The sequence below is a fragment of the Somniosus microcephalus genome, chromosome 7 (genome assembly GCF_052327205.1).
Source record: "Somniosus microcephalus isolate GS21.2 chromosome 7, FLI_Smic_1.0, whole genome shotgun sequence".
In the NCBI taxonomy this organism is placed as follows: domain Eukaryota; kingdom Metazoa; phylum Chordata; class Chondrichthyes; order Squaliformes; family Somniosidae; genus Somniosus; species Somniosus microcephalus.
Genome location: NC_140993.1, coordinates 132,743,553 through 132,760,735, shown reverse-complemented (window position 1 = coordinate 132,760,735; position 17,183 = coordinate 132,743,553). Strand labels below are relative to the sequence as shown.

Genomic DNA, 17,183 nt, shown 5'->3' with positions numbered 1-17,183 from the left:
CCCTGACATCTCTGGGAGGTTATTTGTGTCCTCCTTTGTGAAGACAGAGCCAAAGTATGTATTTAATTGACCTGCCATTTCTTTGTTCCCCATTATAAATTCCCCTGATTCTGACTGCAAGGGACCTACGCTTGACTTCACCAATCTTTTTCTCTTCACATATCTATAAAAGCTTTTACAGTCAGTTTTTATTTTCCTTGCAAGCTTACTCTCCTATTCTATATTCCCCCTCTTAATGAATCCCTTTGTCCTCTGTTGCTGAATCCTAAACTGCTCCCAATCCTCAGGTTTGCTGCTTTTTCTGGCCAATTTATATGACCTCTCCTTGGATCTTATGCTATCCCTAATTTCCCTTGTTAGCCACGGTTGAGTCACCTTTTTTGTTTTATTTTTATGCCAAACAGGGATGAACAAGTTCTGTAGTTCATCTAGTGATCTTTAAATGTTTGCCATTGCCTATCCACCGTCAACCCTTTAAGTAACATTCCCCAATCCATCCTAGCCAACTCGCGCCTCATCCCATTGTAGTTTCCTTTATTTAAATTCAGGACCCTAGTCTCTGAGTCAACTACTTCACTCTCCATCTTAATGAAGAATTCTATCATATAATCACTCCTCCCCAAGGGACCTCACACAACAACATTGCTAATTAATCCTTTCTCATTACATAGTACCCAGTCTAAGATGGCCTGATCTCTAGTTGGTTCCTCGACATATTGGTCCAGGAAACCATCCCGTATACACTCAAGGAATTCCTCCTCCACAGTATTGTTACTAATTTGGTTAGCCCAATCTATATGTAGATTAAAGTCACCCATGATAACTGCTGTGCCCTTATTGCACGCATCTCTAATTTCCCATTTAATGCCACCCCCAACCTCAGCATTACTGTTTGGGGGTTTGTATACAACTCCCACTAACGTTTTCTGCCCCTTGGTGTTTCTCAGCTCTACCCATACAGATTCCACATCATCAGAGCTAATATCCTTCCTTACTATTGTGTTAATCTCCTCTTTAACCAGCAATGCTACCCCACCTCCTTTTCATTTTTGCCTGTCTTTGATGAATGTTGAATTCCCAGCCTTGGTCACCCTGGAGCTATGTCTCCGTAATCCCAATTACATCATATCCGTTTACATCTATTTGCGCAGCTAATTCATCCACCTTATTACGAATGCTCCTCGCATTAAGACACAAAGCCTTCAAGCTTGTTTTTTAACACTTAGACCTTTTAGAATTATTATTTACTGTGGCCATGTTTGATTTACACCCTTGATTTCTTTGACTGCCACTTTTGCTTTTCTCCTTCCTATCTTTTGCTTCTATCCTTGCTTCCCTTTCCTCTGTCTCCCTGCACAGGTTCCCAACCACCTGCCATTTTAGTTTAAACCCTCCCCAACAGCACTAGCAAACGCTCCCCCTAGGACATCGGTCCCGCCCAGGTGCAAACCGTCCAGTTTGTACTGGTCCCACTTCCCCCAGAACCGGTTCCAATGTCCCAGGAATTTGAATCCCTCCCCCTTGCACCATTCCTCTAGCCACATATTCATCTGAAATATCCTTCTATTTCTACTCTGACTTACACGTGGCACTGGTAGCAATCCTGAGTTGATTACCTTTGAGGTCCTATTTTTTAATTTACCACCTAACTCCCTATATTCAGCTTTTAGGACCTCATCCCGGTTTTTACCTATGTCATTGGTACCTATATGCACCACGACAACTGGCTGTTCACCCTCCCCCTCCAGAATGCCCTGCCGCCTCTCTGAGACATCCTTGGCCCTTGCACCAGGGAGGCAACATACCATCCTGGCGTCTCGTTTGCGGCTGCAGAAACGCCTATCTATTCCCCTTACAATAGAATCCCCTATACTATAGCTCTCCCGCTCTTTTTCCTCCCGTCCTGTGCAGCAGAACCACCCATGGTGCCAGGAAGTTGGCTGCTGCTGCCTTCCCCTGATAAGCCATCTCCCTCAACAATATCCAGAGCAGTATATCTGTTTGAGAGGGGGATGGTCACAGGGGACCCCTGCACTACCTGCCTGCGCCTACTACTCTGCCTGGCGGTCACCCATTCCTTTCTGCCTGTGCAGCCTTTACCTGCGGTGTGACCAACTGATTAAACGTGATATCCACGACGTTCTCAGCATCTTTAATGCTCCAGTATGTATCCATTCGCAGCTCCAGCGCCGCAATGCGGTCTGGCTGCAGCTGGATACACTTCCCGCACACATGGTCATCGGGGACACAGGAAGTGTCCCTGATTTCCCACATAGTGCAGGAGGAGCATTCCACGGGGCCGAGCTGTGCTGCCATGCCTTACCTTTTAATTAATTTAAATTAAATCAAATGAATGCCACTAATTACACTACAATTAAATGATGTACTCAAGGGCCCTTGTTTACTAACATTCAACATTCCCCACTACACAAGAGACCTTAGAAACTATAACCACAAAAATTAAGACCGTCTAAACTTTATGAACTATTAACCTTAACTGTCAAACTATAGAGTAGTATAAATACTCACCTGGCCGTACTCGCCCATCAGCTGCTTCCTCTTGCCTGCGTCACTTTTTGAATCGTATGAAGAAAGGTTGAACAGGTTGGGCCTATACTCATTGGAGTTTAGAAGAATGAGAGGGGATCTTATTGAAACATATAAGATTCTGAAGGGGCTTGACAGGGTGGATGCAGAGAGGATGTTTCCCCTCGTGGGGGAATCTATAACTAGGGGGCATAATTTCAGAATAAGGGGGCACCCTTTCAAATCAGAAATGAGAAGGAATTTCTTCTGAGGGTCGTGAATCTTTGGAATTCTCTTCCCCAGAGAGCAGGGAGGCTGGGTCATTGAATATATTTAAGGTTTAGATAGACAGATTTTTGAACGATAAGGGAGTCAAGGGTTACAGGGAGCGGGCAGGGAAGTGGAGTTGACGCCAAGACCAGATCAGCCATTATCTTATTGAATGGCGGAGCAGGCTCGAGGGGCCACATGACCTACTCCTGCTCCTACGTCTTATGTTCACAGGAAACAGCCTTTCTATCTACTCCATCTCATCCCTTCATAATTTCAAGCATGGTTATCAAATCACCCCATAATCTCCGGTGATTTTACAAAAACAGTCTTTCTTTGTATTATATTTCCTTGTACCAGACATCAATAATTTTAGTGATCACTGGCTACTTCCCAATCACAACAGGGGAGTCCGTTGCCTCCTGCACATTGTGGGGGTTGGAGGGGGGCGTGAAGGAAAAGACTTGTCATTTGCCTTTGAGGATCTCCCCACCATAGGATGCAGGAATTTAAACAGCTGGCACAGGCCTACAATCTAGTGGGTGGATAGACAGCAAGATTGGCAGAGCTGTGAGAGCAGCTCTCCAGTCCATAATCACAGTTAGATCAAGTGTGTTGTGTTGGCAGAGAAATAATTATTTTTTTAATTACCTTTTCAATGTAGTTGAATTATTATATTGTCTGTCCTTGAAGTTTTTTGTTTTATTAACCAAACTCAAGCTATTGTGCCCAGAAATTATGTCTCTAGAGATTGCTTATTGTCTCTTAAGTCATACTGGTCAGAAACATCTATTTCCAGATAGCTGCAAAGATGTATTACAGTTGACTGATCTGAAAGACATTATCCATTTCATTATACCATTGAAATATAAGTACACCAGTGTTTTGCCTAAAAGTTTTAGGAGTTTTACATTGGGATGGTGCTGTCAAAAGTAAACATGCAATTCTGCGACTAATAGCACCCTCAAATGTAGAGAATGCAGCGGCTGTAGTTCCAGTGTCACTGGAATGTACTTTTTCTTGCAAGTGATTCTTGTGAATTGCTTTTGGGTTAGCTGCCTCCTGTGCTGTCCCATTAAACACTGCTGCATGTCAGTTCACAAGTAAAAGAGCTTTTTGCTTCTAGTTCACAGGCCCACATTAAAAAAAAACCTCGGGGCGGGGGTGGGGAGAAATAAAGTAGTTTGGCCCCAGCTGGAGTATTGTGTCCAATTCTGGGCACCACACTTTAGGAAGGACATGAAGGCTTTGGAGAGGGTACTAAAGAGATTTACTAGAATAGTTCCAGGGATGAGGGAATACAGTTACATGGATAGACGAGAGAAGCTGGGGTTGTTCTCCTTGGAGCAGAGAAGGCTAAGAGGAGATTTAATAAAGGTATTTAAAATCTTGAAGGATTTAGATAGAGAAAATATGGTGAAGCTGTTTCCAATGGCTGAAGGGCCGATAACGAGAGGGCACAGATTTAAGGTGATTGGCAGAAGAACCATAGGCGAAATGATGGAAAACTTTATTACGCCACGATGGTTAGGATTTGGAATGCACTGTCTGATAGGGCGGGGGATACAAAGTCAATAGTAGTCTTCAAAGGGGCATTGGATAAATAGAAACATAGAGATAGGAACAGGAGTAGGCCATTCGGCCCTTCGAGCCTGCTCCGCCATTCAATGAGATCATGGCTGATCTTCGTCTGAGATCATAGCTGATCTTACCAGTTCAGTACCCCGTCCCCGCCTTTTCTCCGTAACCCTTAATCCCCTTAGCCTTCAGAAATATATCCAATTCTCTCTTGAAAATATTTATTGAATTAGCCTTCACAGCCCTCTGTGGCAGGGAATTCCACAGGCTCACCACTCTTTGAGTGAAGAAATTCTTCCTCATCTCTGTTTTAAATGATTTGCCCGCTATTTTTAGACTGTGGCCCCTGGTTCTGTGCTCCCCGGCCATTGGAAACATTCTCTCTGAATTCAGCCTGTCCAGGCCTGCCATAATTTTATATGTTTCGATGAGATCCCCTCTCAATCTTCTAAACTCCAGTGAGTACAAGCCCAAACTATTTAATCTCTCTTCGTAGGTCATTCCCGCCATTCCAGGTATCAGCCTGGTGAATCGCCGTTGCACTCTTTCCATGGCAAGAACATCCTTCCGCAGATGGGGCGACCAAAACTGTACACAATACTCCAGATGCGGTCTCACCAGCACCTTGTACAGCTGTAGTAAGGTATCCCTATTCCTATACTCGAACCCCCTTGATATGAAGGCCAACATACCATTTGCCTTCTTAATCGCCTGTTGCACCTGCATGCTCTCCTTCAGTGACTGGTGCACAAGAACACCCAGGTCCCTCTGCACTTCCCCATCTCCCAATCTATTGCCATTTAGATAATAATCTACCCTCCTGTTTTTACCCCCAAAGTGGATAACCTCGCATTTATCCACATTATAGTGCATCTGCCACGTATCCGCCCATTCCCCCAACTTGTCCAAATCGCACTGTAGCCTCCTGACATCCTCATCAGAGCCCACCCCTCCTCCTAGTTTAGTGTCGTCAGCGAATTTGGAAATATTGCATCCAATTCCCTGATCCAGATCATTTATATATATTGTGAACAGCTGGGGTCCCAGGACAGATCCTTGCGGCACCCCGCTGGTCACTGCCTGCCACTCCGAAAACGAGCCGTTTATTCCAACTCTCTGTTTTCTATCCGCCAGCCAGTTCTCTATCCACGTTAATACTTTGCCCCCAATCCCATGAGCCTTAATTTTGCATGATAATCTTTTGTGTGGAACCTTATCGAAGGCTTTCTGGAAGTCAAGGTACACCACATCCACTGGCTCTCCCCCATCTATTTTACCAGTTACTTCCTCAAAAAATTCCAGCAGATTAGTCAAACACGATTTACCCTTTGTAAATCCATGTTGACTCTGTCCGATCCTTTCCCCATTTGTCAAGTGCTCCGCTATTTTATCCTTAATAATGGACTCTAGCATTTTGGCCACAACCGATGTAAGGCTTACTGGTCTATAATTCCCTGCTTTCTCTCTACCCCCCTTTTTAAATATTGGGGTAACATTAGCTACCCTCCAATCCACGGGTACTGTTCCCGAGTCAATGGAGTTCCGGAAGATGATCCTTAGAGCATCTGCTATCTCCAGGGCCACCTCCTTAAGTACCCTAGGATGTAGTTTATCAGGCCCCGGGGATTTGTCGGCCTTCAGTCCCCTCAACTTACCCAACACCATATCCCTAGAGATACTAATTTCTGTCAGCTCCTCCCTCTCATTAGTCCCTATGTTTGCCGATATTCCTGGGAGGTTATTTGTGTCCTCCTTTGTGAATACAGAACCAAAGTATGAGTTTAATTGGTCTGCCATTTCCTTATTCTCCATTATATATTCTCCCGAATCGGACTGCAAGGGACCGACTTGGGATTTTACCAGTCTTTTCCTCCTGATATACCGATAAAAGCTTTTGCAGTCTGTCTTTATGTTTGCTGCAAGTTTACTTTCGTATTCTATTTTCCCCTTCCTGATTAATCCCTTTGTCCTCTTTTGCTGTATCCTGTACTGCCCCCAATCTTCCGGTCTGGTGCTTTTTTTTGCCAGTTGATATGCCCTTTTTTTTGATTTTATGCTGTCCCTAATTTCCCTCGTTATCCACGGTTGAGTCACCTTTTTAGGTTTATTTTTATGCCAAACCGGTATAAACATGTTCTGGAATTCTTCCATTCTATCTTTGAATGCTTGCCATTGTCTATCCACTGTCAATCCCCCCAGAAACACCACCCAATCAATCTTACCCAATTCCCGTCTCATACCCTCGTAATTCCCTTTATTTAAGTTCTGGACCTTAGTCTCTGATTCAATTTCCTCACTCTCCATCTCGACTGAGAGCTCGATCATATTATGATCGCTCTGACCCAAGGGGCCTCGTACAAGAAGATTGCTGATAAGTCCCTTCTCATTGCACAATACCCAGTCTAAAATGGCCTGATCTCGAGTCGGCTCCTCGACATATTGGTCCAGATAACCGTCCCGAAAACATTCCAGGAATTCCTCCTCCTCAGAATTTTTACTAATTTGGGTAGTCCAATCAATATGTAAATTAAAGTCACCCATGATGACAGCTGTGCTCTTATCGCACGCTTCTCTAATTTCCCTTTTTATGCCTTCCCTCACCTCCATATTACTATTTGGAGGCCTATATATCACACCCACTAACGTTTTCCTCCCCTTGCTATTTCTCATTTCTACCCATACAGATTCCGTTTCATCCGAGTTAATATCCTTCCTTTCCATTGCATTAATCCCCTCCTTTACCAGCAATGCTACCCCACCTCCCCTACCTTTTTGCCGATCCTTCCTAAATATTGTATATCCCTGGATGTTAAGTTCCCAGCCTTGCCCACCCTGCAGCCACGTTTCTGTAATCCCAATCAAATCATACTTGTTTACCTCTATTTCCACAACTAATTCATCCACCTTGTTCCTAATGCTTCTAGCATTAAGATACAAAGCCTTCAGGCTTGCTTTTTTCACACTCTCATTATGAATTAGTTTGGCCCTTTGTGTTTCTCTCCTTTGCTTATTGCTTCTCACCTTTCTACCATCTATTTCTGACTTCATATGACTTCCCTCTTTTCCACTATCTAGGTTCCCATCCCCCTGCCAAATTAGTTTAAATCCTCCCGAACCGCCCTAGAAAATATTACCCCGAGGACATCGGCTCCCTCACAGCTCAGGTGTAGACCGTCCCCTTGGTACAGGTCACTCCTCCCCAAGAACTGGTTCCAATGCCTCAAGAATTTAAATCCCTCTCCCTTGCACCACTGCTCAAGCCACGTATTTAGCTTATCTATCTTACTCTCTCTAAACTTATTAGCTCGTGGCACTGGTAGCAATCCAGAGATTACTACCTTTGAGGTCCTACTTTTCAATTTAGCTCCTAACTCCCTAAATTCAGCTTGTAGGACCTCCTCCCTCTTTTTACCTACATCGTTGGTACCTACATGTACCACGACAACTGGCTGATCCCCCTCCCCCTTCAGAATGCTCTGCACCCGCTCCGAGACATCCTTGACCCTTGCACCAGGGAGGCAACATACCATCTTGGAGTCTCGGTCTCGGCCACAAATACTTGAAAGAGAAAAAAATGTAGGACTATGGGGAAAGAGGGGAGGAGTGGGACTAACTGGATTGCTCTTCGAAAGAGCTGGCGCAGACTCGAGGGGCCAAATGGCCGCCTTCTGTGCTGTACTATTCTATGATTCTATAAATGGGAATGATGCCCCTTGCGCATCATGCCGTAATAAAACCATGCTTGCGCGCACATGATTGATGGGTGATTAAAAACAGAAAATGCTGGAAATACTCAGCAAGTGAGGTAGCATCTGTGGAGAAAGAAACAGATTTAACATTTCAGTTCGATGACCTTTCATCAGAACTGTGGGTGCCCAGGCTGCAAATTGGCCTTATCTAAGAGCAGGAGCATCAGATTGAAATATAAATTGGGGAGATTGGCACATGTGCATGCCAGTCTCCTAAGGCTCACAGTGTAAGTTAGAACTAGCTTACAGTTTCTTAAACTTTTAAATTTCTGAACCCATATATCGTCAATGTTTTATTTCAAAATCTGTTACCAAGTGCTTAATCACATCCTAAGTAATTAGGGTGCATTTGCTTTTTGTGAAGGTCGTTTAGCACCATTGGGTTTGACAGTTGCTTAGCTTTGCTCTGCCACTGAACTTAATTTATTTCATGGAAATTTTTCCAGTTGGGTAATAAACAATCTTTCATTCTATTTAGAAAATATCCTTAATCCAAGTATTTCACTTAAAATCCATAACTCCACATTAGCCTGTGGGGTTAGTGACAGAAACATCAGGACCAATGTTACATCCTGAAAGTACCCATTTTTTGCATTCTACATCAGCAGTGATTGGCTCAGCATTTGCAGTCTATTATAAGTTGAGCAGATCTTGAACTTGAGATGTTTATGCCGCACAATATCTCAGTCCATTGTACTGTGGCAGTTGCTATTGAGAATGAGAAGTTGTTTTGATCAGGGACAGGTGCTACCCATGTCGAGATGTTTTTCCTCTCTGCAGCATCTGGGTTGGATGTTTGGGAATGGCTGTGCATTCTTGCAATAAGTCTTTGTTGCACAATCTGTTATACACAATCTTATTGCAACATATAAAGGATTTTGTTATCTGCTATTTTCACCAGGAAATAATGTGTGGCACCATTGAAGGAAGAAAGATGACTTGAGTGTGAGAAATACTTAAAAATTTAGAAAAGTTTGGAAAATGGGAAGAGTAGGATTACCATCTGTTGGCTAATTGTTCGACTCTCTCTCTTCCCTTTCACCTTTGATTCCATGACTGTTGCTATGCTGTCTGACTGTGGTAAACCACTGTATTGTATATTGCCACCTCTGGGTGGCGCTGTGTATGGAGGCATGCCTCAGCTGACTCCACCCACCACTGTGTGGGTTTCGTTCAGACTTGTTCAGTCACTCACGAAGAAGCATGGTCTCTTCTTAGCTAATAAAAGCCTTATTCATCTCTTCTTTCGACTCATCATCTCTTCTTCGACTCATCACCTTTTATGAAGTAATTGATAAGCGTATCAATTTTATTAGCTAAAAGTTAAATGGCGACACCTGAGGAGCAACAACAGCAACGGATACAGCAGACATTGCTGAGAGCCCTCAGACCACCACGCCTGGACCTCGACCCTCAAGATGTGGGTGCATCAGCCAAGTTTGAACACTGGCTGAGCTGCTTTGAATCCTTCCTCGCAATCTCACAGGTTACAGAGGAGGATCACAAACTGAAAATTTTGACCGCCCAGGTGAGCCATCAAGTATATATGCTAATCCGGGACTCTAATACGTACGTGGCGGCCCTCGAGCTACTAAAAGGGCAATATACGCGCCCAGTGAACACAATTTACGCCCGACACCTCTTGGGATCCCGCAGGCAGCAACCGGGAGAATCGGTAGGGGCATTTGCACGGGCGCTACTGGCACTCTGCAGAGACTGCGATTGTAAAGCGGTAACGGCTGTGGAGCACGCGCAGGGACTCGCCTGTGATGCCTTCGTCAGGGGCCTCCAGTCAGACCACACCCGGCAGAGACTGCTAGAAAGCAAGGAACCCGACCTGAAGACGGCCATTGCCCTTGCGCTCTCGTTAGAGGAGGCCCACCGAAACCTCGAGGCATACCCCCGTAACGGCGCCGAGACATGGCAATCGAAACCGTGGGACACGGGACCGCCGCCCCCGGCACCAACCGCTGCAGCGACCCAACCGAGACAGCAGCCTCCGGTAAGAACTGCTTCGATGCCCAGTAACCAGGCCCAAAAATGCTATTTCTGTGGCCAGTTAAAACATCCCAGAGCGCACTGCCCAGCTAAGACAGCTACCTGCTCGGGCTGCGGGAAGAAAGGCCATTACGCTAACGCCTGCAAGGGGAAGCCAGCCAGCAGCGCAGCGTGCGGGCCGTGGGAGCAGCCATCTTATCCGCCATTTTGTGTACCCCCGGCCGCATGGCATCCGCCGCCATCGTATCCAACGCACTCAACCGCCATTTCGTCACCGGAACCGACCACCGTCTCGGCGGATGACTATAGTGACTCACTAAGCCACATACTGGCCTCCGTGACGCTGGATCAAGCCCTCCCTCACCATCTATCCAGCTCCATGATGGATATCGCGGTAAACGGCCGCGCCACCAGTTGCCTGATCGACAGCGGGAGCACAGAGAGTTTCGTCCACCCCGACACGGTACGTAGCCACTCCCTCACGATTCTGCCAACGCACCATCGCATTTCTATGGCGTCCAAGTCCCAGTCAATGGACATCAGCGGCTACTGTGTGGTGACCCTGTCAGTAGGGGGCACTGAATATAAAAAATTTAAACTGCTAGTCCTGCCCCGTCTTTGCGCTGCCGTCCTGCTAGGGTTGGATTTTCAGTGCCACCTTAAGAGTGTCACACTAGCATACGGTGGACCCCTCCCCCCACTCACAGTCTGCAACCAACAACTTTTAAATCGCCCGCTGCAAACCACCTGCAGCCTTTCCACATTAAAAGTCCCCCCCCCTCCCCTGTTCGCTAACCTCACCCGCGACTGTAAACCCATCGCTACCAAAAGCAGGCGGTACAGTGCCGGGGACAGAGCTTTTATCAGCTCTGAGGTGGAGCGGCTCTTGAAGGAGGGCATTATCGAAGGTAGCACTAGCCCCTGGCGAGCCCAGGTTGTAGTCGTTAAAACCACTGCAAAACGCCGCATGGTAATCGACTACAGCCAAACCATAAACCGGTACACCCAGCTGGACGCGTACCCCCTCCCTCGCATATCTGATATGGTCAATCAGATTGCGCAATACAAAGTATTCTCCACCATCGACCTTAAGTCAGCGTACCACCAGCTGCCCATCCGCCATGAGGACCGCCAGTATACTGCCTTCGAGGCAAACGGCCGCCTCTACCACTTCCTTAGGGTCCCCTTCGGCGTCACCAACGGGGTTTCGGTCTTCCAAAGGGAGATGGACCGAATGGTTGACCAGAACGCGCTGCGGGCAACCTTCCCCTATTTGGATAACGTCACCATCTGCGGCCACGACCAGCAGGACCACGACGTTAATCCAGCAAATTTCCTCCGTACGGCCCAACGGCTGAACCTAACGTACAATAAGGAAAAATGTATGTTTCACACCAAGCGCCTGGCCATCCTCGGCTGCGTGGTGGAGAACGGAGTCATCGGGCCCGACCCCGACAGAATGCGCCCCCTAATGGAGCTACCCCTTCCCCACTGCCAAAAAGCACTGAAGAGATGCCTGGGGTTTTTCTCCTACGCCCAGTGGGTGCCCCTCTATGCAGACAAAGCCAGGCCCCTCATCAAAGCCACCTCCTTCCCCCTGACACCAGAGGCGTGTGCAGCCTTCACTCTTATCAAGAACGATATCGCGAAGGCCGCAATGCACGCGGTGGATGAGTCCATCCCCTTCCAAGTGGAGAGCGATGCCTCCGACTTTGCCCTAGCCGCGACCCTTAACCAGGCGGGCAGACCCGTGGCCTTTTTCTCAAGGACCCTCCAGGGCCCCGAGACGAGACACTCCTCCGTCGAAAAGGAGGCCCAGGCTATTGTAGAAGCGGTGCGTCACTGGAGGCATTACCTGGCCGGGAAACGATTTACCCTGCTCACTGACCAGCGTTCAGTAGCTTTTATGTTTAATAATAAGCAGAGGGGTAAAATCAAGAACGACAAGATCTTGAGGTGGAGAATCGAACTCTCCACCTACAATTATGATATCTTGTATCGGCCAGGGAAACTCAATGAGCCCCCCAGATGCCCTATCACGTGGTACATGCGCCAACGCGCAGAGTGATAGGCTGCAGTCCCTCCACAATGACCTCTGCCACCCGGGGGTCACCAGGTTTTTCCATTTTATCAAATCCCGTAACCTGCCCTACTCCATCGAGGAGGTCAGGACCATGACCAAGAGCTGCCAAATCTGCGCCGAGTGCAAACCGCACTTCTATAGGCCGGACAGAGCAAGCCTGATCAAGGCCACCCGCCCCTTCGAACGCCTGAGCGTCGATTTTAAAGGGCCCCTCCCCTCCGCTGACCGCAATGTGTACTTCCTCAACATAGTTGATGAGTACTCCCGTTTCCCCTTTGCCATCCCTTGCCCAGACATGACCAGTACCACGGTCATCAAGTGTCTGAATGACATCTTCGCTCTGTTCGGGTTCCCCAGCTATATACATAGCGACAGGGGCTCATCGTTCATGAGCGACGAACTTCGGCAGTACCTGCTAACAAGAGGTATCGCCACGAGCAGGACCACCAGTTACAACCCCCGGGGGAACGGCCAGGTGGAAAGGGAGAACGCGACGGTTTGGAAGGCAGTCCTCTTAGCACTAAAATCTAAGGGCCTTCCGACCTCCCGCTGGCAGGAGGTCCTCCCTGCAGCGCTCCACTCCATTCGGTCACTGCTTTGTACTGCCACTAATGCGACCCCTCATGAGAAAATGTTCGTTTTCCCCCGGAAGTCTACATCGGGAACCTCGCTACCGGCATGGTTGACTTCTCCTGGGCCCGTCCTACTGCGGAGGCACGTGAGGACGCATAAAACGGACCCCCTGGTCGAGCGGGTGCACCTCCTACACGCCAACCCCCAGTATGCCTGGGTGACATACCCAGACGGGCGGGAGGACACGGTCTCCATACGAGATCTCGCACCCTCGGGTACCCCTGAATTACCACCGTTATCCCCCTTACCACCGTTATCCCCCTTACCACTGTTATCCCCCACCACCCCTCCCAACCCAACCCTTGCAGACGGCATGCCAAAGCCCCAGGAATCTTCGCCAACCACCCAGACACCAGACCCGACGTCGGATGCTGTAACACCACCGCCGCCACCACGACGATCAGGACGTCAGACAAGGCCTCCTGATAGACTTAACTTGTAGTACCCTTCACCCCGCCGGACTTCACATTAAACAAGGGGTGAATGTGGTAAACCACTGTATTGTATATTGCCACCTCTGGGTGGCGCTGTGTATGGAGGCATGCCTCAGCTGACTCCACCCACCACTGTGTGGGTTTCGTTCAGACTTGTTCAGTCACTCACGAAGAAGCATGGTCTCTTCTTAGCTAATAAAAGCCTTATTCATCTCTTCTTTCGACTCATCATCTCTTCTTCGACTCATCACCTTTTATGAAGTAATTGATAAGCGTATCACTGACATTAAGCCTTGGATGAGCCAGAACATTCTTCGGCACTGACCAGACAAAAGACACCTAGTTCAGTTCCCATCAGCAACTTTACACCTCACATGCTGATTCCACTTCCCACACTGCTGCTACTGCTCCTCAGATTAAACACACAGATGCACAGACTCCATATCCTGTCAGTTTTTGAGCTGAATATTCAATTATGTATGTTGGCAAGATGGTTTACTTCCATCTCTGGAGCATCACCCCATTGCCACTGAAATCGTCATCCATACCTTTGTCACTTTGAGGGTTGATTTCTCTAATGCTTTCTTCACTGGCCTCTTCAGCTCCATCCTACAAATAAAATGTATGCAAAACTGTGGCATACATCTTGTCCTATATATTCCCCGCCCTATTCTTGTCGATCTCCACTGGCTCCCCGTCCGACAAACCACCAACTTAAAACCCTGGTCCTTGTCTTTATATTCCTCCATACTGGCACAGTTTTCTACAGCCTTGGATAACAGTACTCCATCTTGAACTTTAGACTGTTGCACATTGCCCTTCCTTCCATTGTATCATTGATGCAGAGTCACCAGTCACCACTTGTCTATACTGTGGAATTTCCTTCTTAAAAGTCTTCTCCTTGCTATGCCTCAGCCCACTTTCCACAATCTCCTTAAAAATGATTCTTTTGATGGTGCCTTTGGTTACTTCCCCTTAATGAATTCCTGCTCGATAACCACCACTCCCCCTGTAAAGTACTTTAGGATGTTTTGTTACTGCAAAATACTTGTATAAATGTAAATTGTTGGTTGAGCTAAATTTTTGTAGGATATACACAATGTCATAATATCAAGATAGGTGTTGGTGACTGGCTTCAAATGAAGCAAGAATGTTGTGTAATTAATAAGCATTAAATCAATAAATAGAAGAGCTCAGGTTAAAGTAGGTTAATTCTAGTTACTTTTGGCAGCCTAATCGGTGGTGGTATATATTTAACCCTTTTATTTGAGACTATAATATTCGGTCAATACTATAAAAGATTTTGTAATGTCTGCAATTTTTTCCACATTTGTCACTGCTCTTTTTGTAAACAGGTTTCTAAATTTCTTTTTCAGGGTTTAAATTATTGTTGGAAGTTTTTAGTGCTATGCATGGTCCACAAGAGGAGTGTGTCAAAGCTTTGAAAAATGGTCACTTGTTGGCCATCTCACCAGGTGGAGTCCGTGAAGCACTCTTTAGCGATGAGACGTATAGCATCTTTTGGAGTGGTCGGAAGGGATTCGCTCAGGTGGCAATTGATGCTCAAGTGGTGAGTATAGCTAAGCTATGTTTTTCTCTTTAGAGAATATTATTTACTACTTCAGTCTATTTTGTGTCTGTCCATATACTTTGAATGTTCTCTTACCCAAAGGAAATCACTCATAGCTACTCATGTTTGCTGCTATCCTTCCCAGCCAAAAGGTGGCTGTGGATCCCTTTGTAACTTCCATTGCCATGGTGATTGCATCAATTGCCAAGCAGAGTGGGTTCAAGTCCCACTCCAGAGACTTGAGCACAAATATCTAGGCTGACACTCCAGTACAGTACTGAAGGAGTGCTGCGCTGTTGGAGGTGCCGTCTTCTGGATGAGACGTTAAACCGAGGCCCCATCTGTGTTCTCAAGTGGACGTAAAAGATCCCATGGCACTATTTTAAAGAGGAGCTGGGGAGTTATCCCTGATTTCCTGGCCAATATTTATCCCTCAATCAACACCACAAAAACAGATTATCTGGTCATTATCACATTGCTGTTTGTGGGAGCTTGCTGTGCACAAATTGGCTGCCACGTTTCCTACATTACAACAGTGACTACACTTCAAAAGTAAAGTGCTTTGGTATGTCCTGAGATCGTGAAAGGCACTATATAAATGCAAGTCTTTTTTAATATGAGGAGTTTTAAACAAGCTGTGGTCCCCATCTAAAGTAACTTGTGGCTAGTGGTGCAGCACACTCGGTGGTAGAAAATGGGTTTGCATTGGTGATTCTCCAATTAAGGGTTTTAACCAGTCTCAGTCTCATTATTACGGGGGACCAAGCAGTGAGAATCTAATTTGAATTACATTAGCCAAGCCCAGAGAAATGGTTGCCTATCCTCTCTCTCAGTTGAGGAATGGAGGACTAAATAGGAAAAACTGACTAGTACACAGCAAGAGAAATATCTTTGTGCAAGTGTCATTTTGTATGGAATTACAACTAAAACAATCTTTTAAAAATATATTTACTTATATAAAATTACAGTCAACTAATTTGATGTTTCTTCAAATTGTCTTAATTCAAATTGAAATTATACAAAAACAATCACCTCTGCTGTTTCATTAAAATTGCTCAATTCATACGAAATAACGAATTTATTGAGCAAAAATTAATTTTGAATTAACAATAGTAGATATAAAGGCTTTTGCAGCTAACTTTTGAATACTGCAGTCACATTTTTGTTTTAAAAAGAAAAATGAGTGTTCAAGTTTTTTAAAACACAAACCTGTGTTCCACTGTGAATTGTATTTTAAAAATTAATGGCCCAGATTTTACAGTGGGGCTGATTAGGGACCAAAATGGAGATCTATTGGTAGAGGCAGAAGGCATGGCTGAGGTACTAAATGAGTACTTTGCATTGGTTTTTAACAAGAAAGAGGACTTTGCCAAAGCTATGGTAAACGAGGAGGTTGCTGGGATACTGGATGAGATAAAAATAGATAAAGGGGAGTTATTAGGAAGGCTGGCAGTACTTAGTCACCCGGTCCGGATGGGATGCATCCTAGGTTGCTGAGAGAAGAAAAGGTAGAAATTGCAGAAGTGCTGGCCACAATCTTCCAATCCTCCTTGGATACAGGGATGGTGCCAAAGGACTGGAGTATGCAAATGTTACACCCTTGTTCAAAAAAGAGGGGATAAGGATAAACCTGGCGATTACAGGCCAGTCAGTTTAACATCAGTGGTAGGGACATATTTAGAAACAAAAATCCGGGAGAAAATTAACAACCACATGGACCAATAAAGGAGAGCCAGCACAGATTTGTTAAGGTCAAATCGTGTTTGAGTTTTTTTGATGAGGCAACAGAGAGGGTGGATGAGGGCAGTGCAGTTGATATTGTGTAAATGGACTTTCAAAAGGCGTTTGATAAAGTACCACATGTTAGGCTGTTTTTGAAGTACATTAATGACTTGGACTTCGTGGTACAGGGCACAATTTCAAAATTTGCAGATATGACAAAACATGGAAGTGTGGTAAACATTGAGGAAGATAGTGATAGACTTCAAGAAGACAGGCTGGTGGAATGGGCGTACACATGGCAGATGAAATTCAACGCAGAAAAGTAATGGTAGGAAGAATGAGGACAGACAATGCATGCTAAATGGTACAATTTTCAAGGGGGTGCAAGAACAAAGAGACCGGGGGGGGTGGGGGGCGCAGTGTTTGTGCACAAATCTTTGGAGGTGGCAGGACAGGTTAACAAAGCAGTTAATAAAGCTTATGGGATCCTGGGATTTATAAATAGAGGCATGGAGTACAAAAGCCAGGAAGTTATGTTAAACCTGTATAAAATACTAATTTGGCCCCAGCTGGAGTATTGTGTCCCATTCTGGGCACCAGACTTTAGGAAGGACGTGAGG

General features: G+C 45.9%; 1 protein-coding gene across 2 annotated transcripts in view; it reads left to right on the top strand.

The window, feature by feature from the left end:
• The window catches only part of tmem68 (transmembrane protein 68), a 62,208-nt gene that overhangs the window by 29,289 nt on the left and 15,736 nt on the right, over positions 1 to 17,183 (top strand). For both annotated transcript variants that reach the window (XM_085992959.1, XM_085992958.1), the window contains one exon: positions 14,648 to 14,841. In XM_085992959.1, the coding sequence (XP_085849085.1) occupies positions 14,648 to 14,841 (194 nt within the window). The remainder of the gene's footprint in view (positions 1 to 14,647; positions 14,842 to 17,183) is intronic.